This window comes from Molothrus aeneus, chromosome 1 (genome assembly GCF_037042795.1).
Source record: "Molothrus aeneus isolate 106 chromosome 1, BPBGC_Maene_1.0, whole genome shotgun sequence".
In the NCBI taxonomy this organism is placed as follows: domain Eukaryota; kingdom Metazoa; phylum Chordata; class Aves; order Passeriformes; family Icteridae; genus Molothrus; species Molothrus aeneus.
In genome coordinates this window covers 88,723,277-88,736,298 of record NC_089646.1, presented here as the reverse complement: position 1 = coordinate 88,736,298, position 13,022 = coordinate 88,723,277, and the positions used below count along the sequence as shown (strand labels likewise).

Here is a 13,022-nt window from a genome sequence, read left to right as displayed (position 1 = left end):
TGATTGTCTTACATTGAGAAAATCCTCTTTTCGAAGAATTTTATCTTGCTCTGGTAATGCAAGGTGCCAATGGTTGTTAGTTATCTATCAATTGTTAAATATTTGCAGAAGCAAATACGCTGGTCCAGCATCTAGCTCAGATGTCTTTATCAGTGTAATAGCATGGCTAATGACCTTGGAAGGCACTGTGCCTTTTTCTGAAGGACTTACAGCACCAGCTCCAGTGCGATCCACAGGTGCTCGGAGGTGTTGTCTATATTGCCACCCTGTGGACTGCAACAGGCAAGGTGGGGCTGCCCTGCCCTGTCACAGTCACTTATTTATTCAACAGAGCCCTTTCCTGTGCTCTAAGGTAATCTCCTCCTTCAAGAGATGCTAGGCTTATGTTTGGCAGGTCCCACAGCTCTATTTGGGCCAATAAATGTCTATGAAACTCATCCTTTCATGATATAGGCAACTATACAAGAAAGGTATTGCATATTGCTAATTATAAATGCAGGAAAAAGTGGACCTTACATTTAGATTGGATTACTTGTGTTAAAACATTTCTAATGACACATTTGTTTTTTTGTCTCCTACTCCCATATTTTTAATGTACTACTTTTTTAAAAGTTAAAAAGGTCTATTAAAAAAAATAAGCTAACTTGTCTATAAATAACACACAATTTTACAAAAACCCAATTTAAAGGGAAATATCCCCTTTATAAAAATCCTATATTTTGCATAGGCATTTGTGGAAGAATGTGGGCATACTCCTTTTCTTAGATGAATATGTCTTTCATCTCACAGGATGATGATGTTATGAAAAAGTATGAAACAGGGTGGCAATAAAGAAAAGAAATGGTAGCAGAAAGTTATTTGGGATATAAATCAAGGCCACAGGAAGGATGGAGCCACTGGTTTCCTTTTGTGGGGCCAGGTCTGATCATGGTGTGGTACCAGCTGGGCCAAGGGACTCCTGGCTACGGGCAGCCCTCAGAATGCCATGGCAGCCTGGCTCCACAGGGATGTTCCCAGCTGGGAGAGAAGCTGTCCTCCCCTGCAGCTCAGGTGCAGCCTGACACACTTTGCCTGCTGGGCAGCTGCTCCTGCTGTGACCTCCCTGTGCCAGCACAGGCGCCCCTGGGCCAGCACAGCTTCCTTCCAGCCCCTCAGGAAGCTATCCCATATGGAGAAGGACTAAAAGGCACTTGTAATGAGGTGGGAGGTGGTCTCTTCTTCCAGATAACAAGTGACAGGACCCAGAGAAAATAGACTCAAGTTGTGCCAGAGAGTTTTGGATTAGATAGTAGGGAAAATTCCTTTCTGGAGAGGGTGGCCAGGCTTTTGAACAGGCTGCCCTGGGAAGTGGTGGAATCACCAGCCTTGGAAGTGTTCAAAAGGTGTGTGGATGTGGTTTAGTGGTGAACCTAAACCATGTTTACTGTTTGGGAAAATGATTGGACTCGACAATCATAGAGGTCTTTTCCAACCTCAGTGATTCCATGATTCTGTGATTCCAAGGATGGGTTCTTCTCTTCCATGAGAAGAGGAGGTGGAGGCGGCAGGCTGAAGGACCTGGCTGAAGTGCTTGTCTGCAGTGCCTGACCCTCTCCTCCTCCACCAGGGAAGGAGGCACAGCCACCTCCAGGACACGCATGGTTCCAAGGGTGCCAGGGCCCCTGCAGGTGCTGGCAGAGCTGAGCCCAGCCAGACAAGGGCTGGCCAGAACTGTGGCAGCAGCTGGAATTGGTGTGGCAACTGCTCCATGTACAGTTTCCACCTCTGGAACTTGCAGTATTTTATCGTACTGTAAAGGAGGATTTGAACAGAAAACAAGTGCTCAAGCAGCTTGTCTTCTTTTAGGTGTAAGTCCATCTGCTGACAAAATCAGAACAGCTGACAGAATTAGCAGGCTTTTGAAACATCCTGATAAACGTGGATCACCAGAGTTAGCAGCAAAAATAAATTAAGCAAAAGACTGGAATCCAATTCTAAAAACTGAAGTTTGAAGCTTTGGGTCCTAAAAGATTCAGCAGATTCCTTGTGCAACAGCTTTCAGATCAACTTCCTCTGCACAGTTTCATAATAGTGTATTGATTGTTCCTATTTATTGTCATAATAAAACATTTGAGATAATTTAAAAGCAAACTGAAATCTTGTACAGTTATGTAAAGCTGTGTGCAACTATGCTCCTGTGAGGAGCAGGGAGTTGGAACTGATTCTGTGCTCCTTCCAATTCAAGATATGATTCTATGATTTTTCTGCCCTCCATCATAGGCTGGAGGAGACTGCCTTTGGGCAAGTTTTTTAATCTGGATCCTGTGAACGGGAGGACAAATAGGAAGAAGAAGGACAGGACTATTCCTTTGAAAAAACAATTCCTTTCATATAAAGCCATTGAGAAAAGCAGAGGCCACTGGCAATATACATTGTTTGCAACTAGGCTTCAGGTTGCAATCAGTAGTTTCAGGCATGAAATGTAATATGATCTTTTCATTGTGAGTCTGTCATGCCTGCTATGACATAGGACAAATCTGTAACTCTCCAGGTATTTTCATCGTTCCTTGCAATATACCAGGCTCTTAGGATTAACTACATTATTTTCTGACCTTTTTAGTATTGCAGCAGATACTGGAGTAAAATCTCTTACTCTTAATTCTATAGCAATATCTTACCAACCCTAATCCCATTTTCTTTCCAGTCAGCTTCTACTTAGTAGTCAAAGCATCATATAGAGCAATACAATTACTCTTGCTTGTGTAATGAGCCTAAACCGGGAAAGGATGGAAATATAAAGATGGAGAAGGAGAAGGAGAAGGAGGAGAAGGAGAAGGAGAAGGAGAAGGAGAAGGAGAAGGAGGAGAAGGTAAATGAAATAGTGTCTGTGACAGCCCATCCTTTAAAATAGGTGGTGAAAACAAAAAATCATTTTACAAGCTGCCAAAGGGTAACATCCTTGACCAGGATGCAAAAAAAGGGGCCCCAGGCCTAAGAGCAGATTCAAAATCTGCAGCCTAAGGGATGATAATGACCATCTTAGAAAGGGAGATACACAGGCAAAGGTATTTCAGAGTTGCTTAGTTTTAAGGGTAATAAACAATCACAGGTGGTCATGCAGTTTATCTTGCCAATAAATTATCTGTAGATCTTTAACTGGATCTAAGTTTTATGCTCTGTTGTTCTCAAACTCTACCTGATAAGTAACTAAAAAGCACAGCTCTCAAAGCCGGCACGATTGGATTTCCTATGTGAGTGCTTGAAAGCTGCTGCCACCAGCCCACAGCAGTTCAAGCAGGGATTCCTAAAGACTTTGGAGACATCCAATAAACTTTGGGGCCTAAATTTCTTCCCATGAGATTGCAAACTTCTACAGATTGGAGAGAAGTTCCAACTTGTGCCAACAAGTATCACTGCAAGGGAGAAATGAGGCAGCACTGAGCTGTTGTTGGAACTCTGTCCCAGACTACTGGGAACACAGGAGAGGTAGGATGTCACACACTGACTTCCACATGCATCCCATTCTGGAGTGGTTTTATGGTGTCAAGAAGTATCCTTCAGCAATCTGACATGCTGAGAAACTTTCAGTTTATGTTTATTGTGGAAGTGGCAGTGTCCCTAGCCACTGAAAAATTAAAGGGAAAAAGCTATGAACAGCATGTCTGGTGTAGTTCATCCAGAACTGAGCTGACACTGATGCCCACATGTCCTCTTTCTCCTTTTAATCTCCCAGAAAGAGGCACAATCTTTATGTTTGTCTATACTGGTAGTTTGCCTAATATTTACTTCAGTTTATATATAAATATTTAACTGAACCAATATCAGCTCCAGCAGCAGCATGTGTTTGTTGTTTTGCTCTTCTTTTTGACATCAGGGAGATAGATGTGATGTCTTTAATATTTCACTATATACAGTCAGAAGATCACCAGAATATTGCTTTCATCTTTGGACACATCTCACCTTTGGAACAACTTTGGGGGGAAATACAGGTAAGGAGCATAGGGGTAGGAGTGCTTCTGTGGACAGCACCAAATTGATTTCATGATCAGAGGGCTGGAATGGTTCTTCTATGAAGACAGGCTGAGAGAACTGGGGTCGTTCAGCCTAGAGAAGAAAAGATTTGGGGAGACCTTACCCTAGCCTTTCAGTACTTCAAGGGGGCTTATTATGAATAGGAATAAATTTTTAGCATGGCCTCTTGTGACAGGACAAGGGATAATGGTGTTAAGCTAAAAAGGGGTTGGTTTAGGCTAGACATAAGTTAGAATTTTTTTACAGCAAGGGTTTAGAAACACTGGCATAGGTTGTCCAGAGAGGTGGTAGGTGTTTCATCCCGGGAAACATTTAAGGTCAGGTTGGATGGGGCTCTGAGCAACCTGGTCTGTTCGGAGATGTCCTTGCTCACTGCAGGTGGGTTGGACTAAGTAAGTTTTAAAGGCTGCTTCCAACCCAAAATTCTGTAGTGGTCAGTGTCTCCCTACATTTCTTAAGTTAGTGAAGTGCTATTGCTTGGGTTTTGTCACACCACAAGTGTGTCTCCTCCAGCAGGCAGCAGAACATGTTGACAGTTGTAAATTTCTTCTTGCCATCTTTATTAAACAATGAACAGCGTTCTTTAATCGAGTTTATGATTCAATACAATGAGGTGTTAGTAGGTTGCTGAACTATACCCAACCCCCTGTGCCGGCTGCCTGGCTGTGGTGGTTTGACAGGAAATGTGTTTTTTGGGATGCTGTGTTTTGGGCCAATGGATATTCAGGCTTTAATATTGGCATTTAACCTGGCCATTTAGGACATGGACCCGCCTCTGAGAACACGGGGTTAAAAGCAGAGCTCTCCCCTGGGAGGGTTCTCTTGGGTTTCGGGCGGGAAAGAGTTGGGGTCTCTGCCCCAGCCCAGCTGCTGGCTGGGCAGGGGGAGGGGAAAGCCATGTGGCCGGGAGAGGTAGGCCTGAGCCCGGGGGTGGAAGGGTGGAAGAGAGAGAGAGAGAGAGAGAGAGACACCGGGAGCCATCGGGCAGCCCCCCCTGAGAGACACAGAGAGAGAGGGAGAGAGAGAGAGCCGCTGCCTGAGACTGTAACCTTGAAACTGGATAAACACGGGCCTGCGCCGGCAGCACGGCTGGGACGGAGAAGAAGGGGGGGGTGCAGCCGTCCGCTTGTAGGAGCTTTTAACCCCTTTGCAGAGAATGAAAACTTTACAGATCATTGACCTCTCCTAGAAGATAGAGTGGAAGATGAGGAAGGAATGTGCAAGTGTGAGAGAGGTCTGGGTGAGCGAGAGATAGTAGAAGAGTAGAGAAGAATCCTGGTGGGAAGAGATGATGGAGTGGCTTTTGCTGGACTCTTTTTGTACAGCCATGGACAGAACCATGTTCCTTGTGATACAGAGACTGCATTCTAGGGGGAGGCAATAGCCTCAGAACCAAGAGGGTTCAGTGTTGGTGCCCCTCGGCCCCAGGGGTTGAAAAAATATGGGGGGGACAGATGTCCCAAAGGAGAGATTGTGGGGACAGGTGTCCCAAAGTTGAGACTGTGCCTTTTTTGGATCGGGACAGAGCATCCTTAAAAAGACAACCCTAGAAGCAGTTCTGGTCCGTGTTCAGTGGTGAGAGCACTGGACATGAAAAGGAAGAAGTCACAATGGCAGATGTACTCTGGGCGGTGCCACGAGTGACACAGAAACACACGAGGCTTCGACTGTGTTTCCAGGGGAAGCCCATGGTACAAGAAGGACTCCTCTCCTCTTGATGAACTGAGGATTGATTGTCTAAAAGGTGGTGCTGGACCGAGAGTTGGTGATTTGAGGAATAGATGTATTGTGTTGGAAATTTGGTGGGGGGAGGAGGAAATGCATTTGTGAGGTTTTAATTTTCCCTGTGTGTGTGTTCCTTTTTATTTGTAGTTGTAGTGTAGTTAATAAAGTTTTGTTTTCTTTCTTCCCTAAGTAGGAGCCTGCTTTGCTTATTCCTGGTCACATCTCACAGCAGCTACCAGGGAGAGGGTATCTTCATGGGGGCATTGGCATTGTGCCAGTGTCAAACCATGACACTGGCACAGGGGTCTGCCGCAGCACCCACCTCAGTGAAGACAAGTTCATTCCTTTGGTCACTGAATACCTCGGTTTTGCTCACCTTCCTTGTTATTACCCCCGGAGGTGTTTGGGCCAGAGAGCTCTGACTGCGCAGCATTAGGAGATGTGCTCCAGCGGAGCTCACGGGAACAGAGGATGCAGCTGCCGGCTGGAAGAGCCGTCAGCCACAAGGGGGAAGCAGCATCCAGCGACACGAACACCAACCACAGCAGCTGAGGATTTTGCTCTGACGGCGGTAAGTTTAGAGGTGAGGTATCTCACAAACATAACCCTGTTATGAACACTAGAGTGAAGAGGCATTTTTCCAGCAGCTGGATAGCCCGGGTGATCTCAGCACAGGGCTGTTGGGGTGCATGACTGTGAACAGCTGCCACCACAGTTCTCACAATCCACCAGCTCTCTTCAAATTTTTCCATCCACAGACTCCTTGTTTCCAGAAGCACATTTACTTTCAGTTTACTTCAGTTTACTCTCAGTTTTTGTTGCAGCAATCACTCAGCTGTTTTGCTGTGAAGTGGCCATTGCCTCATTGCTGAGCTACGCTAAATTTCAGTGAGTTACTTAGCGGGTCCACCTGCTGTCTCAGACAGGCAGTGACCAGGGAAAGCTCCTGGGCCAGGCAGTAAACTAATGCCCACTAAATGTGGCCCTTGGCATGCAAACCAGCAAAGCCTTCATATCCAGCTGCACCACAACTGCATAAACTTGCCTTTCCTCCTCTTTTCACAGCAATAACTCAAATTCCTTTGATTTCACCACAGTAACTGAACCCTTGACCACTGTTTCTGCCTTGTATCCTCCACAGAGGAACACTCAGTTTTCTCATCCTCACGCAGGACTGCTCAAACCCAAGCTTCGTAGAGCCAGAGGATGGTGAAGGACGTGTCGAATACAAATAGATTGAGGATCCTTTATTATAGAACAAGGATTTCCAGAGTGTCTGAACACTGTCTTAGGGCAGCTGGATTGCAGCTCTTCACAGAGAGCAGGAAGATGAGGGAAATGAAAAGCAGCTGACATGCAGAATGAGACATCTGAGGGGTTCTGGAGGAAGGCAGAATATCCTACACAACATTCTGTTGAAGGAATGTCCCCAGTCTTTCAGAGGGATGGTCACCTTTAACTCCACATCTTTAGTTAATGCTTCGCACTTACCTGTTTAATAGTGTTCGTTCCTAGGAAAAAACTTTGTAACATATTCTTTTCTCAGCACTAAGACCAAAACTTTTTACATGCCAATTAAAAAAATTTGCAATTTGTAAAGTCTGAATAAAGTAGCAAATTCCAGTTCCCCCACCCACCTTGCCCAAATTACAAAATAATGCAGAAACATGTAAAGGTTTTTATTAATTGTTATTGTTTAATAGCTGAGTGACAATTTTATAATAAAAATAAGTTCATTAAATATTTTGAAAACAAATTATTCTTGCATTCTAATATGTATATGGGCAGTTCCAAACAATTAATCGATTCAGAACAAGTGCTGGGCAAGATGAAACTTATATTAGAATTTTCAGAATAACAACCTACAAAGGGGGAACCTTTCAAAAATACATTGCATACCCACAAACATGAGTTTTGGAAGAAACTAACAGGACCAATGATTCTAAATCAGTTATACACTTAAAAAAGCCTTCTGAAATAACCCTTCTGTCTTGAGACGATGATTTTCAAAGTGTCCATGAACAATAATTCAATTAGCTGTACAAATAAATGACACTTCTAAAAAAGAGAAAGTGAATACCAAACCTTTACTACATTGCATCCAGCCCTGTACATTCAAATGTGTAAGGGTTGAATGTACATATTCATACTGAAAAACATTTTGAGTGATATGCATAACAAACTATGAAAAAATGAAAAAGCACAAAACCTTTCATCTTTTAAGGCTAACATACAAATTCAAGGCATGAATCTCAAATACACTGGCACTGATTCACTGTCTGCTCTTAAGTCATCTGAGCAGCTTAACTGCCTGCAGGAACGTGCAAAGTGTGCCACAACTGGACAGTCACTTTCCACATGCTGAAGGAATTACACACGGGCTGTTATGCAAACTAGTTTGTTCTCCTGGGCAATGAGACTGTGTGCCTATGTCCAGCTGCAGTGGCTCGGCTCAGGGCATCACACATGATTAGCAACTCAGTTGTGTTCTCATCCCCAACCCAAATATGCTTGGCACCCTGACAAACTGTGGCCAACAACATTCTGGTGTTTGTGATCTCTCTTTTTTCCTCCAAGCTTGTCTACTAAAATTTTATTTATTTCTTTATTTCAAATCAGTGTGAAAGAAGATTTTTAAGTCAGCACAACAGTGTAATTAGTACTATCAAGGTGAGCAAAATCTCAACTGGAAAACCGAGTAGTTGGGAAACATCTATTCTGCTCAGGAATTTTGTTTCGTGTTAGGTATTTCTACTTAGGAACTGGATTAAGTTGTGCAAACTGTTTCAAAAGATTTATCTGCTGTCTTCTGTGCTCAAACTAAAATGAAACTAGGAAAAAATAAAAGAAAAACCCCACATCTGCAGGAAGATGGGCATTCACTTAGCTTGGATTGCTTCCAAGCCATGGTTCTGCATGATTGCCTAGTGCAAACACATTTGACAAGTCCAGTCCTCAGTAAATAATAAACTGCTAATTAATGAGCTGACAACCTATCAGCACTAATCAAAGTCAAGTAACAGAGAAGACTAGATATTATAAACACAAAGGTAAACACTGCCTCTTTGAGGTCTAAGGCTGGATTAGAAAGGGGGAAGAAAAAAGTTCTTACTATTTTAAATACATGGCATGTTTGAAAAATGGTGGTTCCTACTGCTAAAAGGACCCAAAGTATACTCAAAGTTCTAAGAAATTGAAACGCACTGGGTTTTAAAGTTTTGTTTGTTGCTGGATTTTTTTAATCTGGATGTTTATTTTTTATTTATTATTCCATTTATTATTTTTTACCACATCTATTTTTTTTACTAGCTAAATTAAAAAGCCCCCTTTCTTAAAAGTTTGCAAAGCTTGTATATCTGTAGGCTTTCATGGCCATGTATATGTAAAGTGGTGAACCACAAGCACAAAATTCCAGAGCTGCAGCAAAGAGTATGTACTTCAGTTCTGGGAGAAGGGAGACAGGTGGACAGAGAGCAGTGGCTACCAGTGCAGGCTGCATTTAAGTTTCCATCTGCAAGTAACAAACAGGACCTGTCCAAGGAGCAGAGCCAGGTGCAATGGCAAGGAGGTTCCTGCAAGCAACCCAGACGGCAGCCAGTGCCCGGAGAGGCAGAAGCAGCAGCATGGGGACATCCATAATGGTGGCACATTGTTGGGTTACAACTAAAACCCTGACTGAGAAAAAAAGAAGTACTCTTAAGGTATCTCCAATATATGAAAATATAACTTCCAGTTTATATATTCCCTAGAATTTGATAATGGATCCCAAGTGCCAATGAGATATCAATCTGTTTCTTTATGTGTTATTTGGATTGGGAACTTTTGGAGGTTTCATTCATAAAGCATTATTTGTATATTAAGCTGGAAGACAATGCAGGACTGACGAGTCTGAAACAGGATCAATCTATTCCACCTTCAGAATACTTCCACATACACTCACACACGCACATACATTCACGCACATATATGCATATATATATATATATATATATATATATGTATTTGAACACAGACACGTAAGATTTACGTGTCAAGCAGCTGGCTCCAGCACCATCTCTCCCAAACACCTGCCTCAAAATCAGTCTTGCTTAAAAAAATTAAAAAAAAATAATAGTAATAATAAAAAAAGACAGTGTTGAGACACCATGTAAAATGTCAGGGATAAAGAGCACAATGTGCTACCACACCTGGGGGAGACAAATGACCATTCTCTGTTGCTGGAGTGTGACCATCAATAAGGCAAATCCCTCTAAACTGAGTTCTGTTTTGCTGCTTCTGACACCTGGGGAGTTGGGATATCTCTGTACTGCAACACACACACTCAGGGAGTTCAGGAGCATGCACAGCTCACCAGAGCATCTGCTGTTAGTGAGAGGAAAGGCACCAGCACTGCACACGTCCCATGCAAACACAAGTGCAAGGAGGAGGAGACAGCAACACAGCAGAAGAATTTAACAGCTTTGGACTACAACTGTGATTGTCCCTACCATGCATGGTGGATCACATGGAATCCCTCTGCTTCCCCTACTTTCCTAACATGGCCTTTTCTACCCTCTTGTATTTCTGCAGCTCAACAGCCAGTTCCCAGTATCTCAGATACAGCCACATAAGCTTTCCATTTTGACTTCTGGTTCTGTTCAGCACATTGCCACAGTAGTTATCATGTTTGAAAATATCTTGTAAGCCACTCTCCACATGTAAAGCCATAGCAACAGGATTAGTTGCTGCTTTAACTAGCAGATTTTTCTCTATTTCTAGTCTCTGACTTCTGGGTACTACAAGACTACAGTAGATGTCCTGTCTTTCCTTCAGTCCCTCTTCAAATTCTTTTAGTAAAATATTGGCTCTCTGTTGCCACTCTTCTTCCTTTGCCAGGCAACTCTGGTACAAGGTACCTTCTGCTCCAGAGTGCAAAAGGACTTGTTTTTCTCGCTCCAACTTCTCCTGCTCCTGTTCTAGGAGCTTCCTCTCTTCCACTAGTTTGCGGCTCTGGGACACGAGGGCTTCCCGGTAACTCAGGGTCCTGTGGCGTTCCTTTTCCAGCTCCACCTCCAGGTGAGCGACAGCGCGGCGGTTCTCCGTGATTATATCCCGGTATTTGCCTTCCAGGTCTTTTTGTAAAGCTGACTCTTTTCTGTAGTACTCTTCTTTTTCTTTTTCTATTTCTTTCTGACATTCTCTGGTCCAGATCCAACCTATCACATATAAATGATATTTCAGATGCAAGTATAACATGTAACAGTGAGGGGTATGATTAATTAGCTATGCCTGAAATGAAGCTACTAAGTGGTAAAGAAACTTTCTTTCCTGCCCTTCACTTCTATTTACATGTCCCCACAAAATGTATTTCTGTGGTCCTTATTTCGCAGTGAGTCACTTTAAATGATCATGCTTTCTCTGAAATGAAATACCCCTATTCTTTCATTGTCTACTTCTTAGATTAGAGAAGGAAAATAAATTCATGGGGAAACAAACTGATGGTTTCCAATGTGGATACTGCATGGAGAACTTTCTAGGCCCAGTAAATAAATACATCAGCAACATCTGGTGTTGTTACCTCTGGGCTCTCCAGGACATCCTGTGTCCATTTTCCTTGAGAGAGCTTCATGTATTGCAGCTTATTAAATATGGATTCGTCTCTGTGTGTTGTGAAAAATGCCACTCACTTGTTTTTAAAATTTTAAAAGTTTAATAGTAATAAAATGGTTATAAAAATAGTAATACAATTAGAGTAATAATAATTTGGACAATTTAAATTAGGACAATATGAGACAATAGAAACAAAGAGTTACGGATGTCTGGGTACCTTTTTCTGGGCATCACGAGCCTGAAAAAGGACCCCCGTTTACAAAGGATTAACCCTCAAAAACAATAGCCTGTTGCATATTCATACATCTCATACATGATGCATAAATTCCATTCAAACACAGGATTCTGTCTGGTCATCGTCAACTTCTCCCGAATCCTAACAGTGCCTTCGAGGCAGGAAGAAGTTAGTTTCTTCTGCTAAGAGGGCAATAAATTCTTTTTCTCTGAAAGATTTAGGTGTCCCGTGGCTGCTATCTCTCTGCGAGTCCTTTCCTTAAAAAAAAGTATCCTACATAGCATAGTTTCTATTTTAACATTTTCTATAACCTAAAACTATATTTAACACACTACTTAAGAGAATTAACACAGCATTACTTTCTAACACAACACATATAATATTCATTTTAATATTTGCGAAAAGCCAATCATAAAATACGCATTTTTCACAGTGTGAAAAGTGGTCTTTCCCCTAGCGACACTAACAGCGCTGGTTGTTCACAGCGCTATAGACAAGGAGGCCCGGGGCCGTGCCCAGGCGGGACATGGCTCCAGGAGCCCCCTGGGGCTGGGGGCCCAGCGCTACTCACGGAAGGCGGCCAGGCCCAGCATGGGCACCAGCAAGGCGTAATTCCAGCGGCTGCCGTCACCGCCGGGATCGCGCCGATTGGGCAGGATGTTCCAGTTGGGAGGGTCATTTAAGTTATTCATGAAGGCACCTGCGATGCACAGAGGGAAGACGCGGCCTCAGCAGCGCGCAGAGGGGCCGGGGCCGCTCCCGCCGCCACCGTCTCCTCCCGCTGGGGGACTGGGAATTCTGCCTGAGCCCCTCGAACGGCGGCCCCGACACTTGAGGGCTTGCCCGCGCCATGAGTGGCAGCCCCGGACGCGACACGGCGTGCCGAGCCCATCCCCGCTCCGATTCCCATTCCCATTCCCGTCCCCGTCCTGCTCCCCCCACGGCGGGACCCCCCACGTACGAGCCCGGGAGCGCGCGAGCCCCTGACGCTGCCACTCACCTGCCGGCTCCGCCCCCTCCCGGCTCGGCCCATCAGCCGGGAGGAAAAGGGGGTGGACAACACCAGGGTCCGAGCCTGGAGCGCCCCTGCTGGGCCCTTTTTATTCTATTAACGCCGAGGGCCAGAGGCAGCCGTGAGCCGCATCTGAATTCCGCCGTCTGGAGTTGCCGAACCTGCTTTCTGTCCTAGAGAGACAGTACGGTCTTTCCTTCACCCTTCTGTCCGAATCTCGTGTCTACGAAATGGTCTTTCCCCACAACTTCAAAACATGATTCTGGCCTGTTTATTACGCAAACTTTCAGGCGCTGTCAGAGAGACAAAGAGGTTGAATCTTACAGTAGTGGAGATCACCAGGGAAAAATAACGGCAGTAACACAATTCTAGTTTTCGATTTTTAAAAAACGTTCTTAACGCTCAAAACAGGAGCTGTTTAGATATCTTCCATCACGCAGCTCTTGGGCG

The 13,022-nt window shown here is 44.1% G+C and overlaps 1 protein-coding gene across 2 annotated transcripts; it reads right to left on the bottom strand.

Moving 5' to 3' along the window:
- Positions 1-7,400: 7,400 nt before the first annotated feature.
- Positions 7,401-13,017, bottom strand: CCDC127 (coiled-coil domain containing 127). Of its 2 annotated transcripts, none has more exons than XM_066560459.1 (3): positions 12,561-13,017; positions 12,132-12,260; positions 7,401-10,931 (listed from the first exon to the last, which is right to left on the bottom strand). In XM_066560459.1, the coding sequence occupies exons 2-3, from the start codon at positions 12,250-12,252 to the stop codon at positions 10,261-10,263; spliced, it is 792 nt and encodes a 263-aa protein (XP_066416556.1). In that variant the 5' UTR covers positions 12,253-12,260; positions 12,561-13,017; the 3' UTR covers positions 7,401-10,260. The 2 variants fall into 2 exon arrangements, with proteins under 2 accessions (XP_066416556.1, XP_066416563.1); XM_066560466.1 differs by lacking the exon at positions 12,561-13,017 and adding an exon at positions 12,522-12,544.
- Positions 13,018-13,022: the final 5 nt, after the last annotated feature.